Here is a 16,880-nt window from a genome sequence, read left to right on the forward strand (position 1 = left end):
GCAGCACCTGACTCTGTGGGACACAACACAACAAGGACCAGAGAAGTTGTGGATGCCCCATCTTTGGAAGTGTTCAAAGTCAGGTTGGAGGGCAAGATGTCCCTGTGCATGGCAGGAGGGTTGGACTAGATGATCTTTAAAGGTCCCTTCCAACCCAAACCGTTCTATGATTTTAAGGACACCCACCTTTTACAGGGGCCCCTGGGGCCAACCATGATATACATGGTAACAGCCATCCCTGCAGGCCTCACCACAAGAGCTTCAATGAGAGAACTACGTGGCAGAGAGGGACAACTACCACTGCTGTGGAGGTTGCTGGCCTGCTACCAGCTATTTCTTATGATAAACCAGCAAGACAGCAGTGAGACACCAGCAGCTGCCAGCAGCACCAAGCTACAGCAGGTAGACGTCTGAGAAGAGGCAACGTATATGAAAACTGACCCGTCACTAGCTGCTGACAAGGGCAGGCAATCCCACACTAACAGGAAATTTAATAAATCCTATGCTAATAAACCACAAGTACACTGACACATCTTAAGTGAATGGGGCTGTTTGGCTTTAAAACAAATGTGCCCCTTTCTGTAATGCTTTGCTGATCTTCAGGAACGCTGAACAGCCAGGGAAATGACAGACTGAACTAGCCTGCTGTCATTCTGAATTACCCAGCCACTTTGAGGACTCATTAGCTAAAGTCTGCATCTCAAAATCATTTAGTTTTCCCCTCCTCTCTACCACATTAGCATAAATCACAAAAAGCATCACTAGAAATTGCACTAACATTTCCCCAATGGGATCCTTCAATTGTCTTTCACAGAAGCAAAGAAAGCAAAGACATGCATCCAAATTCGAGTACATATGGGAAGCATTGTCTTCTTCATGCCTGATACTCTAATTCTTTCCTGAAGGATTGGACATGCCTTAGCACTACACTGATCTGATTAGGATCTCATATGAAACCTTGTCAAGTGCTGCGGCAGTCTTAGCGCGTGAAAGGGAACTGAGCGGCTCTGCTGAAGGGATGCTAGCCTGCCTGCAGTCTTGCGCAAAACAGCTGGCCATTGTAAAGCTTGGTTTGACATATATCTGCAAACAAAATCAGCTGGGCAGTTCCTTCTTCCCACTCCCTCTCTCTGTCCTGCACCAATATCACGGAGACTGTCTTGTCCTCAGTACACTTTGCCTGGGAACTCAGGGGACATACGAGTCCAGTGAAGCACGTACAGTCACTGTGCTGGGAAACCAGCCGAAGTATAAACAAGTTGTTTGGCAAAGCCAAAGTGGATCCACTGAGTAAGCATATGCCTGGAAAAAGGCCTGAGACTTGCTCCCTGTCGCTAGGTGTGGTGCAAAGGCAAGTGAGTCAATGCCTCAGTTTCTCCAACCGTAAAATAAAGCCAAAAACCATTTCCTTTCTCTTTGCAGAGGCGGTGCATTGTGAGGCCAACCAGAGTTTTAAAGCCTGTCAAGGTTCTGGGATAGAAGGTGCTATGTAAGTGCAAGGAATTAACATCATTACACTTTATATGTGAACCAAAGCCCTAATTCCCACTCCAGCCAGTGGACTAAGCCAGCAGCTGTAAATTTCCAACATTTAACACATTGCTACCTACATAGATAGGACTTAGCTAGGAATACCACGCATACTTGCTTCTGCATGAATGAAGCACGTGGATTCAGGGTACAGCAAATCTATATAGGCTGACTGTGAATCAAGAAGATCAATATCTAGCTCATGTTTAAGATCAGAGGACACACAACTGGAAGGGAAGTTCTGTTTTCAAGGAGCATAAAGACACATTGGTGAGACAAGTAAGGCCAAAGAAACTGTTTCTAGGATTGACCTCCTTGTTTCTATTATGCATACCACCTTCACTCTCCTGGCTTTCCAATGTTGTTTTTTAACCCTGCACAGATGACAACTGTTATTAACACCCCTGCAGAACACACTGAATTCGATGGCACAAAGAGAGCTGGTTGTGATTTAGGAATCTACTCCTAGTCCCAATTCAAAATCTACTTTGTTTACTAAGCTCTTCCCCCATTGCTCCTTATATATTTGTGAGAAGAAGAAAACAAAACATCAAGCCCTCTCACCTCACATAAACGTTTGCATCTCTGCTGTCATGTACATCATATGAAATTTAGCTGAATAGACCTTAAGACTTTAGCACTTCAAAAAAACAATTCAGACTGCAAAAAAAATCCCAAAACCACAAAAATGACTGATGACAAATTTGCTTTGAAAAGTGAGCAAAACTCTCCCCTCTCCTAAAAACAGAAATCTGTCTCGAGAGATAAATCAAACTTTCCCTGACCACACTCACCTTTGCTCTTTCTGTAGAGCTTCTGCATGCTGTCTGTTCTCGTGCCGCCACATCTGCAACTCGTTCTTCATGGCATCCATGTCTTCTTGAATGTAATCCATGATCCTGCCAAGTGTAAGGGCACTCCGGCACAGAGTCTGAATAGAGACCTGAAACTTCTCAATTTCTTTGGCTACCAAGTCTCTCTCTTTTTTCCTAGCTGCTTCCGATACAAAGGGCTTCTCCTAATAGAAAGGATGAAAAAGGAAAGCATCAAAACTAGGAAAAGTGTTTGTTGTACATGAGGTATTGAATGAAGAATGTTTTAGAGACTGCTAACTGTGAAGTGTCTGGAGAAATGTTAATGACAGTCTGCAATGAAAGAGAAGAAACGAAGCAATAGTCTAGAAGTAGATAAGCATGCCATATCTCAGTCACCACTGCTACAGAGGACAGCTACAAAACCATGCAACAGCATCAGCAATATTAAATTGCTTTTCAGATCACAAGTGCACAAAAGTAAAATTAGTATTTGATCCCATAAATGATCTCAATGATGTTCTCATTCCCAACATGATCTTTCCCAAAGCACTGGGTGTAGGGGAGGGAAACCTCCTTCACATTCAGTCATGGTTTACTTCAACCTATTTCTATATATTGAAAGGGAAATTTCTGTGGCTTAATGTGGCATCATTGAACAGAAGCTCTCAACACTTTTGTCATCAATCTTCTGTTGCCACTGGCTGCCAACGCGTTCACTGTGTAAATTACACATCCATCCATCCATCCTCCCCCTGCGCACTCTATGGGGCAAGGCTGGACTGTCACAGTGTCACTCCAGAGCCCTGCACCAGGATGTGGAGGCATTTACTCAATACTGCTGCAAGTCACAGTGCACAACGACACTGAAAAAAAGGTCATGTTAAACTCTGGAGGAAGACGATTATGAAATCTGAAAGGCAGCAATTTGGAGAAGCAGAAGCATCCCCGCTCATGATGTTACACGCTACCGCATGTTAAATGTTCATTGGACCTGCTTGCCACAGTGTTTTGCTGCTACTTGGGATCTACAGCAGATGCTGAAGGGCACAGCCTCCTCCTAGTTCTCTATATCAGTGCCTTCAAGATGCTCCTCTCCCTCCACTGTCTGTATCTGGATTTTCAGCTCCTAATGCTGGTCCTAATAATAGCACTTCACGCTGTACAGCTAAAATAGACGGCGGTTATTCCATGCTTTGTACTCCTGTTAACAGTGGTTGTAAAATCATGCAGGCTGCAGATGTGGCCTCAATAAACTCCACTACTCAAAAATAATTTGGTCTTGTGCACACTTCCCTCATGTGCAGCCAGCAGAGTCTCTGTGGTCAATCTCCTGAAGCCTGCTAGCTTACTGCAAGTTAAATACAGAGAAAGCATTTGCTAAAGCGGCAAAGTCACGAAGAGCAAAAGGATGCCATAAAAAGAGCAAAGTGATGCCACATTACTAACACACTGTAATAATTTTATTCCAGGAAAGCCTTCCCTGAAAACAACAATCACCATTAAAGAAAAGTCCGCTGGGTTTTTTCTCCACCATCAAGAAAAACAACCTAATTTTTCTTTCTTTCCAAGAGCCCTACAGGTCGAATTCCCAAACCGAGTTTTTCTTCAAGACACACAAAGCTTTAGATGAAGTTTACTTAAAGTAATTTCAGTCATTTAACGTATGCCAGAAAACTAGAAAGGTCTTTCTCTACCACCCCAACCGCAGGATCAACCAATTCCTAAGCACAGTTCCTGGTGGCTATATAAACAGAGGTGGCAGTGTGCTTCTCTCTCGTGCTGGGACACCAAATCTACCACGCTGTCCCCTCCTGCCCTCCTACCCAATTGGCCTGTCTTCCTGTGTGAGCTGTGGACTGTTTGTTCAGCTGTGTTTGGAGGCAGCAGGGACTACAGCCAAACACATTTCAGCAGCCCTTGGCTTACTGACGAACTCAGAGATATATATATAGAGAGAGAGAGAGAGATATTAGAAAAATACTTCTAAAGATTTGAAGGCTAAGATTTACTTACATCTGATGCTTGTGTTTTACCACACACGCGGCGCATTAAAACTGTGGGACTTCTGAGTTTAGTGCAATTTTATATGTTAAAGTTGTTTAATTAGGAACTGGCCTGAAGTGACAAATGCTGCTGAACTTGTGGCCTTTGCTTCCTAAGTCAATTCGTGAGTGCTGGCTAAACTGTTAAAAATAACACTCATCTTAATTCTTTCTCACTCGACCCGTCCCTCTCTCACAGAAGCAGGTGTTTCATTATACTACATTACATAAAACACGTTATTTAGATACTTTCTGGATGTGTTTGCTATCCTTTATGATGCAAAGATGAAAGTGCTGCTTCTTGACCCGTTTTGTCCCCCGAGAGCTGGTGAGCACCCCTGTTCCTAGCACAGCTGCTTAGGGTTGAGCAGATCTCCCCTGGGTCTCCTCCTTGGCCAGCCTCTGAGCCAACTGTGTTGCCATCAGTGTCACCCAGCTTCTCTCCCTGTTGATCTTGCAGCTCCCCAGAGAAGAGAGCTTTTGCCCGAGTACCCCAGAAAGCACAGATCACAGGACTGGGTCCTGCACACCAGCCATTTACTAGGGCTCAGCACACATCTCAGGCTGACAAGAGTTTCTCTCCTGGAAATACTTTTTCGCCCTGCTGCCTTGCTGCAGCTAGTAAAGATGTATGAACAGATCTGCACTTTCACAGTGTTTCAACCCCTTTGCTCTCTATTGTAACTCTGTTTTCCTAGTCCTTGCTCCATGTTGTGCTCCACCAAAGCCATAGGGAAGGCTTAATCCATGGCACCATACTTTCCACATGTAATTGGGAAGTTACCTATAAAGACAATCACCTTCACTTCACCAGCAGAGCAGAGTTGTATCAGATCCAACAGCTTCCCAGGAAGAAGTCCCATTGCTCTGTTTTTCCTCTCCTCCTACGTGCACCAAATCATTACCACTTTCCCCCCCCACCATCCATTATAAGAAGCCACAGCCAAGAGAGAAGAAATTTGTTTCAAATACAATTATCTCAGAAGCAAGAAGACTCAGCCAGTCCATTATCTGAGGATATAGTTGGGTGTGTGAAAACCTGAAGACTGCTTCATTTTTATTTTCCAAATGCCGAGTTCTATGTTTTACATTCTTGTAATGCTGGTGTGACCTCCCTGATACCTTGACAGTCCAAGCAGCCACACTTATCAACACCAGCAAGTATGGTATAAAAATAAAAAATAAAAAATAAGTGAAAATCCCACAATTCAGTAAACAAGCAAACCAGAATTGTATACTTTAAAACATAGATCCAGCTAACAATTTGAAATATTCCATGGTAAAATACACAGCTGTTTCAAAAGCTCAAGTGGAAATAAAGCACCATGGAATATTTTCTATTAATCAGGAAGATGCCCTTAAAGTGTATTAGTAAATACTCAAAAATAATTTAAGTGTCCCTGTAACTCCAGCATACTCTTTGTGTAGTTCAATCTTCAAAACTGACATAAAAAGGACAAAACATTATCCCATCCAAAGTCATTTCAAGTACTGAAACATACTACCACTAAAAATCTATTAAATAGTATTTAGACTTAAACAGGTACATCAACAGCCTTGTTAAAAAACCCCGTGTCTTTGAAACACATACTATATATCTAAGTGGTGTAAGAACATGCAAGAGTTTTTTTAGTATATCTCTCTTTAAAAGAGAAGCACTTAAATTTCAAGCTCTCATGAAAAATTTCCCAACACCTGAAGGTGCAGTAGCTCAGCTGGCACATTGCTGTCCCTCCTCACATGAGCTCAAAAATAACCATCAATCCTTTCTTTCACTTCACTAACACTTGTCCTACCAAGATGCCATGTTACATTTCCTGCAGTCTACAGAATGCTGAGCTCAGGACAGAGAATTATCGCTATGAAGCACTCAAGCTTTGCCAGCTATTGCTGATTATAAGTAATTAAGGTGGGGGAGGGAAGCATACTGTCTGTTCTCAGTCTCACAGTTACAGTTATGGGTTAAAACCTACGTGGGACACTCTTCTAAATCACTAAGAATTATGGCAGATGCCTTATTACAACAGACAACATGGGTGGTAAGACTCCTGAATGCCACCTTTACTCATTTTGCACAAACGTGTAACAGGATATATTCAGTTTTAAGAAAAATGCCAGAATCAGAATTGTTCCAGTCTATTTAATTAGGCCATACACCTCAATGAACTCTCCTTTCACAAAAGCCCAAGAATCAATAAATTATCCTCATATAAAAGCCTCTATCACTTCTGTAGGCCCAACAGGCTTCCTTTCCTTCGTGTTTTTCATAAGGCACCAAGATAAATGTTTATTTTGGATTCCTGGGAAAAAGTCTGCCTTTCCCATTACCTCAATGCGAACAGAACACAACGTGGACTCGGATGCAGGGACCTGAGAAATTAAAAAACAGGAATTTTCTTTTTCTTCAATGAAAGGGAAATTATCAACAGGGCTCCAAAACTCACCAGAATTTACTTGTGTTTAATTTACCCTCACTAAAGCAATCAGTATAAATACTGCAGCGTGCACAGCTACATAAAATGGATTATTCACAAGACATCCATTTCCGATAGCTGGGCTGTTGGGGGCTTTTGAAGTGCCTGACATCTACTAAGCTAAAGAGGTGATAAGATATTTTTTTCCCCACTGTTAGAAAAGTTTATTTCTATAAACAGTATTTGCTTACTTTTATATAGCTTCTCCTTTGTTTCCATTTTTTAAATTAACAATTTTTAAATATGAATCAAATTAGAACAAACATCCATCAAGCACTTAATAGTTTCTACAGCCTCTTTTAACTATTGTATTATGTCCCATTATGAAAACAGACCCAAGTAATCATAGTTTTATTGAGCTATACCATTTCCCCCCTACCTCTTTCTATAGGACAGGACAGAAACTTCATTTTGGACAAGTAATTTTGATACATTCAATGCAAAAACAACAAGGTGGGTTTTTTTATTGTACAAAATATTTTGTGATCATAAAGGGTGTTTTCTTTTCCTGGTTTTTACAGAGTCTGCATTTTAAGTAGATTGTAACTATCCACTAGGGATCACCATAAGAAACTCTTTCACAGAAACACAGGCAAAACAGTAAATGTTAAATCATTTCGAATGAACAGGATGCTTTTTCTGCTTATGCCAGGTACCGAGTTCAGTAACAGGCCACAGAATCAGAGACACAATGTTCTTTACCATTAGATTTACCAGAGTTAGTCTGACCTGTTTCTGAGTTGGAAGGCACCAAAAGAAAATAAAAGGACAGCTCTTTAAAAGAGGCTTTTTCCCTTTTTTGGGGGGGGGTGGGGTGGGGGGTGGTGGTTTTTTAATCCCAGTTCACATTTGATACCTCTAAAAAGAGCTGGACTTTTCAGATGTACATAAACACCCCATCTCAGCCCCCAGAGCGAGTCTGCCTTACTTCACATTCAGTTGTGTTGGGGAGAAATCAGTTCCTCGTGTATTTGGTTCAGTATCCAGCACGCTAAGCAGAATCCTATGAGTCTGACCACACACATGCCAAGAGACAACTCTAGCCGTAATTAACGATAGCAGATAGTATTAATTCAGCCATAATGGCATATTGGGTGCCAGTCCTGCCCAGCTTTCCTTTTCTGCTCACACTGCTGAAACTCTGGGTCCATGACCTCCTTCTCTTGAAACAGCAGCCTCTTCCCTGTTCAAAAAGAATTTGCAATAGACATGTTCTTGGTGTTAACCAACTGCTTTCACACCAGTCTATGCCCCAGAAGAATATCCAAGCCAAATCCATTGATAAGCTTCTTGAAATATGTGAAAGTCACCTGTACTGTGTCCTACAACACACTGCTGGTACACAGCTGATGCACTGCATCCTCTCCTAGGGATGGAAATCACAGCTGTCTCACTGCACTTTTATATATCCTTTCTGTTTAAAATATCCACCTGCTGTCTTATGTTGTATTTATACTGTACCCACAGGAGAGAACATTTTGTGTTTTTGTGTGTAAAGGCCACAGCAAAGGAGCCATCATACCAGGAATATCACAAGAGTGACACAAATTCTGTTCCTGTGTTCACAGCTTGTAACACAATTACTTGGGGACCACAGGGTTTTTTTCTGAGAGTTGGTAGTAGTGTAACAAGGACACTCAAGCATACGCTCACTCAATTTAAGCTCCTATGGTGCTTGTCCATAACCAGACTCTGGGTATAGTTCTTATGTTTTAGGAATTGCATGCTTGCACCAAAAAATTCTCACTGCAGCTTTACTCCGATCACTGCGTTAACGTCACATCACCATGAACAGAGCTGTCACACAAAGATGAAAGCCCTTCTGCAGGTAACTCCTCTTAAAATTTACTGTCAGCATTTCTTATGACATATTAAGCTGGCAGGATGCTGAGAAGCTGTGGTCTTGAATGGTGAGCCTCTTCAAAATACTTAAATGGTGGGACATATGAATACATCTGGTTAACATGACACGTTACTAATTGCACTGACTGGAGGGGACACCCAATGTTGTGCAGCTGATGGATTAATGTAAAAATAAATGACCTGAAGAACTTTAAACAAACAGAATCAGCAATGATTGTATTTGTTCTAAGCTTAGAAGTACATACTTAATTTATCACATTTGTAATTAAAGTTAATATTATCCAGGTGCTAAGCTATTTAATATCACTTGTTCCTAGCACAAACCTCAAAGCTGTTTCTTTTCTGAAGCTTGTGAACTGTATTTGGTAGTGCAAAGATGGGAATTCTGTGATCCCACTTGCTTAAACTATTTAATAACCTGCCTACATTTTCCACACATCAAATAAATGAAGTGGAACACAAAATGTAACATCTGTTTCTTTCTCTGCTTAACATAAGAGGGTTAGATTCTAAACAAATACACTTAGGAAGTCTTTTTAGGAATTTGTTAGGCTGAACACAGCTAATCAAGGCAGCAAAAATCTTGTGTATTTCCAGAATGACCTCTTTGTTTGACCTGAAAATTGTGTATATTATTTTAAGTTTCTGCACATGCAAAACCTAGATGATTAAAGTCCCAGTCTTCTTTCCTTTCCTCTTCTTTTTCTTTATTAAAACTTCTTAAAAAGCAAATGCATGTTTGGGAAATGCAGCACATAAAAGGCTTCAGAAGAATGCTTTTAATGCAAATAAATGCTCCTCAGTAATCAGCAGTTAGAAGTAAAGGTGTGAAATATGCCCAAGAGTGCACCAGTGTAACATTTGGATTAAGTATTAATTCACCAACCTCACCTAATTTCTAGTTGATTAATCCACAATAAATCAGGTAGATCCATTGATCATTTTTTTGCTGAATATTGGACTTAATAAAGTATTAGCCAAACGTTCCAGCACTCAGACTACAAACATATTTTTTTCTCCCTTCATTTTCCCAACTGGCAGAAGAACAAGGCTTTAAACACTAATGAATATAACTGGAAAAATATTTCATTTATTTTGTATGTATTGAATAGTTTAACAAAACGAGGGAAGATGAACATTCTTACTGACAGACACAAGGAAAACCTTCATTTCATCAGACGTAATTTCCCAAAGCAAGTATTCTTTCAAATTTTCACTGGACTTTTGGTTACCTTACTCCAAAATACAGAAGTACAATTACATTTTACTCTCCACTGCGTAATACATTTTGGAATACAGTTGCATACTGATGTAGAAGATATTTCTTCTGGAGAGTTTGATGGAAAACAAATTAAATAGAAGAGCTGACAGTCTGGGGAGAAATGGTCAAATCCCAGACTGATACTGCTTCCCAGCAGACTGCAGAGCTAGACCTGGCACAAAACCTACGACCACTTGAACACAGCACACTGGCCAGACTTCATTGACCCATTCTCGCAGTCCCATCAACATAACAGGACGTGGTTCCACTTGCCTGCCTAGACCACTTGGCAGGAATAAACCACTTGAAACTCTTCCTTCTTTTGAATTACTTTTGCTGCCTCTCTCCAAAAAGATTCCACAGACCAGTAACTATTCCTCCCAAAATTGCTGGTCTGCAGTCTCGCAAGAATAAATCTTGCTACTGCCTTCCTCATGATGTTCGGAACATCCCTCAGACGTGAGACATGCTCATGATGCTAGTGCCACACGAGCATGCCAGACCCCACCTGCTAACCTCTGCATATCTGGTCCCTGAAATGTTCCCAGAGGCAACGCCACATTGGAAATGTATTTTTCACTTTTACTGTCTCCTGCGTCACAGTGTCTCTGTCCTCTAAAATAAATTCCCAGGATTCAGTAATGTCTCCAGCTCATGTTTTCTCAACTACATCTCTTAAGTCCCAGTCACTAACTCCGAGCATTTTTAATCATCTTTTCCATTGATTTTTTCCTCTGCTGTCAGGAAAACTACGCTACTCCTCTCTGGATCACAATGACTTCAACAACATAATTTGAAAAGCAGTAGCAGCAAAGAAACCTAGTGCAGTAGCAGCCAGCTGCTTGGATATCAGATCAGATGATATTCCAGCAGCTTAGCGTTGTATGCAAGTTTTCACATGATGGACTAGGAAGTCAGCACGTTTTTTTCCAGAATTAGTTGTCTATTATCAGCGCTGCTAACACAGATCAGTGCTTCAAAAGATGCAACAAAAGACAAACAAGGACTGAATGAATGTTTTAGAGACTGAAAACGGGCAATGGGACTAAATGGTTATTGTAGAAGGACACAATTGTTCACGTGCATTTAAAAAAAATCTAAGGGGTTAAAAGGGAATCGTTTTAGTTAGTTACTCTTATTCAGAAAAAAACCCAGAAAATTTAGCACAAACACCAGAGGAAGCTTCCCGAGCATGAAATCCATGCACTTTTGTAAACCCTCCCCCATTGTCCCTCTCTATGTCCAATGCTTAAGTCGACAGGACACAAGACCAAACAGTACAGCCTACAGCACAATTATGTACTGGCAGAAGACATTATTAAATGAACTACTACCAAAACTTAGTCTCGAGTCTGATGATTCAACAGCACCACCTAGTTATAAAACCAGGAACAGGAACAGCCCATCTCTTGTTCTTGCAAGTGCCAGCTCAATACGCACTCAAGTAATGAGCTTTAGAGCTACTGCGTAAACAGAGCAATATCAACTTTTACCCCTTCTTTTCTCCAAACAGTTATATAAAGACAGAACTTATTCAGGCAGGCAAATTTTCACATCAGACATATTCATTAGAAATTGCCAACAGTGTTTCAATTATCAGTACACAGACGCTACAAGCTGCACATTTATAATAAATGGTATGTGATTCAGCAACTTGGATAAAGCTTTAACTACTCATAACAGGTTATGAGCAGGAAACTAAAGGTGTTTTCCTATTTTAAGGAGGACTAACTTTCTTCATTAACCTCAGCCTTGCAATACATGAAAGGAATTTTCTTCCAGCCAAGCAGGCCTGGATCTCAGACAGTCCCAAACTTCAGATTGGAAGATACTCCCCCAGGGGTCTGATCTGCCTTCCCAACTTTCTCAACTTGCTAGGGAAGAAATGAAAAGGCTGGTCTGTGTGGCAACATAACCCATTACCACTGGACACAAAAGCATATGGGAGTATCTCGGTTTAAGAGGAGAGGATTGTTGATTTTACCCTCCCAAAATTCCAATCCTAAAAGTTAACACTGTGTCACTTTTGCTGCAGATTGTAGAGGCAATTATAAAGTTATAAAGGTTCTAGATAAGACCGGGTTTTTAAAACAGTCTACTGTCTACCATGGTTTTAGTCATTTTTTAGACATTTTTTTTTCTGCTGTACACTTTGCTCATAACCTATCATAGTATCATTACTCATTGCCAAATTACTATAGCTGATAAAGCCAAAAGAGGCAGTTAAGTGGTTAAGACTTCAAAAGTCACTACTGATTGCAGACAGCGATTTGAAAGAGCTTGATGCTCTGTGAAAAGCTGGACCCTTAAGGCCTGAGTTGCAGCATCCTAAAATGGTATGCCAAACTATAGATCATTCCTGAAAAGTAATAGGTAGTAAAAACCTACAATACTGAATTAACATTAAAAAAAAATGAGAAGATGTGATTGGAATTGAAGATTTAAGAGTTCATGAAAAGCACTTTCCAAAACATTACATGCCTGTCTGTATTTTTATAACAGCACTCTGCACTGCATTCCTCAGTGCCTCCTCACCAGCACATCAAACTACATCAATGATTTAGAAACTTTCCAAAGGGCCAATGGATCAGAAAAGTCCATCTAAATGCTCTGCCTTTTGCTGCTTCTTGTAAAATGAGCTTTGCAAGGCTGAAAAAGCAAGAGCTCTTCAGTTTTAACACGAAGACACTGAAATCGCAGAGGTTCAGGTTTTTGCTTTTGGTTTGTGATCACTGCTAGACCCTTTGTAGACCCTTTATAAGCTGTCAAAACCAAAAAAACCCCACCGACAAAAAACCCAGCAACAACAAAAACCACTTTCCCTTTTAGCAACTACTGATTATGGAAAAAATCAAATCAAATCAAATCACTTCATAGATTCAGACCTGAATGCCGGGTTATGCTAGGACATTACTAGGGAAACATTTGGTGATAGGAAAATACTTTATATGGTTAACTGCACCAGAGATCCCATTTTTTTTTTAGACAATTATAATGATTGCTCAGCAATAGGATACTGTTCTTCAAATACCCAGAGGACAGCTAAGATTGAAACAATAATGGTGCAGCTGTACAAATGCACCGTGTGCCCTACTACATCTAGGGCAAGGCTGAAATCAGCAGACTTTGTTCTGGAAAACAAAAGAATAGGCTAAAGAAGGCTCCCTGAAAAATTGTACTGAAATACTGAAAAAAAACCCCCAAACCACAAAAATTAAAAGGCAAGAAAGAGAGAGCACTACACAGACAAGGTAACAATATCTGACAGACTAATGGAGAAAAAAAGCAGCATAACACATCAAGAAGGAAAGCTTGATCATAAATGGGAAAAACACATTTAAGGCAGAGAAAAAGGTCACAATTACAGTATTTAGTATTCACAGTTCTTTGAAGGCCATTACCATCTTACCCTCTCTGTCGTCTTTGATGATTTCTGTGATGCCTCATAATCTTTCTTTGTTTCTAGGATTCTTTTTACAAGCCCACCTGTTGAAAAATCAGTATATTTCTCAGCATTGTTGGCACTAAAATGTTATTTGAAACATTCAGACAATAAAATCAAATCCAACTCCTTAATTTTTTTTTATTAAAACAATTTTTAGAACAACATGAACAGCATTCTATTATGTATTTTAATTACTGAAATACAAGGTACTTGTTATTTGATCTATTTTCTCCAGTGTCCTCTAAATCAAACTGTATCATCAGTATCATTTACTGAGTGACTCTTGGTACAGAACCAGATCCTTGAGCTGTATTAACACAAAGGCTTTTCCTTTGCACCCCTCTTTTGGAAGAATTCAAGAACTGCACATGATAGGTACATAGATAGATATATATTTTCCTTTGCTAGGAATTTTTGGATGCAGGTAAGTATATCTGCCTAAATCACATCCAGTGTAACCATAATGTAAGCCCCTGAATCAGAGATCTGAGATTATGAGTAAGCATAAACATTGTTAAGAACCAGTCCATCAATTTTCCTAAAAGCTTTTCTATAACTTGCCTTGAACAGCCAATACCATCTCGTATCTCAGAGCTGGCAAGCTGTACCTGACACTCAAAGAAACATTAATTTATGACTTTTATGCAGAATTTTAAATCCTGCTGACATTAAAGATGTATAGAAAATCTGTACTTAACATCAGTTGCAAATCCAGCTGCTCAACTAAACAAGACTGCATTTGATAAATAATTTCTGTTTTTCTTCCAAAAGTTGCAAGCTCCTACCCTCAAGAGGTATTTTGCTGCTTTATTCAGCATTTTAAGTGTTCCACATTTGGTTTAAACCCGTGGTTTTATTCTATATATACATAAATATATGTAAAAGCAAACATACCATGCTTTTCATCCTCAACCAGCTCCACTTCTGGCTCCTACACATGCAGGAAGAGAGCTTTAGTTGCAATAAGTTGGCATTGCTATAATATACAACTATTCAAAAATATTCAGCTAGAAGCTACTTAAACAAGTAAGTTACAAACAAAGTATTGAAAAAGGTTCTATAATTTGCAACATGAACAGACCATTTCCATCTCTGGCATTTCTGGCAGTGGCAGTGATGCCTCCACCACAAACTGGTCATCATCATCATCAGAAGTCTGCTGGTCTATGATCACATTTGAGACCATTTTACCACTACCACTCCTGAAAGAGACACAATGAAAATGAAAAACTATTAAGATCTGTCCAAACCTATTAAGATCTATCCAGAATAGAAGAGACAGCAGTTCCCTGTCTTCCCTCCATAAAATAAAGCAGCACTAGTTAAAAGCACATCAAATTCTGTCATTTCCATTCACTGCCCAACTTTGAAAACAGTTAACCATCCTTCTCTTGCAAAAGGACGTATATTTTCCTTCTAAACCCACTACTTCAGTGACTGGCACTTATCAGAGATCAAGTAAGCCATTTTGTCTGTAGTTTCAAATGGCTCTTTCAGCCTTTTTTGCTGAAAAAAACCACTGTATGTTTTACAGATTGCTTCCAGTGGTAGTTTAGATTAATGTTCTAGGGTTATCTGTTTCAGAGTTCCCAAAGGCAAAAAAATTAAATCTTATTTTTGAACTTCCAGATGTGACTACCAACCATAACTTTTAGATAATGCACTGGATTTGCAGAAACAATAAAACAAACAAAGCAGGCTTGGATTTTCCAGTCTGAGTCAATGAGCAGCGGGATGATCCATCCTAAAGCTGTTGAGCAGCTGGTGAGGCACAGAAGACGTGAGAATACTGTGGCACAAGAGCTAGAAACATCTGCTCTGCATCTCCCACATTCCTTACTTTTCTGGAAGTAAGACCTCTGCGCTTTCTTGACGTTTTACTCGGGGCGGTGCTGGTCTTGCACTGCTAGGACGGGGAATGCGTCTGCAATAACAAAGAGGCTTTTTCATTTACACTATAAAAGGAAGCCTCACATGTCCTCCAAAGGAACAGACATGTACACACGTGTGAGCTGAGTAAATTAGCCAATGCATAACAACACTGAAAACATCCCCAGTGTACAATCCAATATCGCAATACTTGCTATCGTAGTAGGAGTCTAGGAAAATCTAGAAAATGTGTCCTAAAACAAAAAAACTATGATTTTGTCTAAAACCACCTCTCGCGTTGTCTCACTAAAAAACAACCTGTATACAACACCGTTATTTACCATTAACAACAAATTTAGCATTAACAATACACACCTCAATGTAAATAGAAAAAAAAAAAAAAATTCACAAGTGATGCAATTCCACAAGCCTTTGCTGGGCAAAGGAAAAGTAAATTGGCATTTAAAAGGCAAGTTCATCTTACCCATAACACCATGCTTATGAAAGTCATGTATGTAATGCAATGTTGTTCTCATTAGACTCTCCACACATCCCTCATATTTTAATAACATTATATTGAAGCACTTCATGGATTAAGAAAATAAGTCCAAAACACTTCACAATGTTAAAGTTTTCTTTATAGAAGACATGAAAGTGAATAAAGGGAACCATACGTGGGATAATATTTATTATTTGGTACCACTTGCAGAAACATACTGCTCCAAGTTTCCTTGCTGTTTTTAAATGGATTGTATTGCCTCCAGACACATCATAGTTTGATTCAAACCCAATAAAGGATAGAAACAAACCTTTGGATGGGGTGAGGTGGAAGATCATTAGGTACTTCACCATTTTCAGATACTGCAGGCTTTTCAGGAGGCACGTTCTCTGCTTCTCCTTCTATTAAATGAAACAAACATACAATTTTGGCTTAGCTGGCAATGCAAATCTAACTTTTCTTACAACAGTATTTTGAATCTTATCAGCACTATACTTGAACGTGTGCTCATGAAATACATCACATGACAAAACTTGTTAAATTCGAAATAAAATTCTATAAGCTTATATAAAAGTTAAATATCTTGTGAACTTCCAGTTTTTAAACATCTCAGAGCATTCACAATTCAAAAGGGACACTGAAAAAACATTTAAACTTTCTTCATTTTTTTATTTGTTTCTTAATATTGTGAAATTCCCTCATCGGTGAAAATGACATCATCTCACTCAAGTCTTCCACAGTTGCATGGTAACATTTGCAATATTTCAAGTTGCTCATTATACAAAATCATAAGAGGAAAAAACGCATTAAAAAACCCCTATATTCTCTATGCTGTTGGTTGTTTTTTTAAAAAAAAAAAAATCTTTCTTTTGTTTACTTTAACTTCTTATTTTCCTCTACTGGTATTCTCAGTTGAGCAGATTTGAGCAGGGGGTTGGACTGTCTGACCTCCATCTGTCTGTCCCTTTCAACATCAACGATTCTATGATTTGAGGATGAGGGCTTCTTCTGTAATCCCACCATAGTTATGTTCTCCATAGGTTTGACTCCACTTGCAATTTAAATCAGACAGAACCAGTTTT

At 39.6% G+C, this 16,880-nt stretch overlaps 1 protein-coding gene across 2 annotated transcripts in view; it reads right to left on the minus strand.

Moving 5' to 3' along the window:
* The window catches only part of IFT54 (intraflagellar transport 54), a 45,456-nt gene that overhangs the window by 791 nt on the left and 27,785 nt on the right, over positions 1-16,880 (minus strand). For both annotated transcript variants that reach the window (XM_087730498.1, XM_087730499.1), the window contains exons 9-14: positions 16,109-16,199; positions 15,271-15,354; positions 14,512-14,632; positions 14,325-14,361; positions 13,395-13,471; positions 2,325-2,548 (exon numbers count right to left, since the gene is read on the minus strand). In XM_087730498.1, coding sequence (XP_087586624.1) covers positions 2,325-2,548; positions 13,395-13,471; positions 14,325-14,361; positions 14,512-14,632; positions 15,271-15,354; positions 16,109-16,199 — 634 coding nt within the window. The remainder of the gene's footprint in view (positions 1-2,324; positions 2,549-13,394; positions 13,472-14,324; positions 14,362-14,511; positions 14,633-15,270; positions 15,355-16,108; positions 16,200-16,880) is intronic.

Source organism: Nipponia nippon, unplaced genomic scaffold, assembly GCF_047370975.1.
Source record: "Nipponia nippon isolate SJK-2023a ecotype South Korea unplaced genomic scaffold, ASM4737097v1 scaffold_5, whole genome shotgun sequence".
Taxonomy (NCBI): Eukaryota; Metazoa; Chordata; class Aves; order Pelecaniformes; family Threskiornithidae; genus Nipponia; species Nipponia nippon.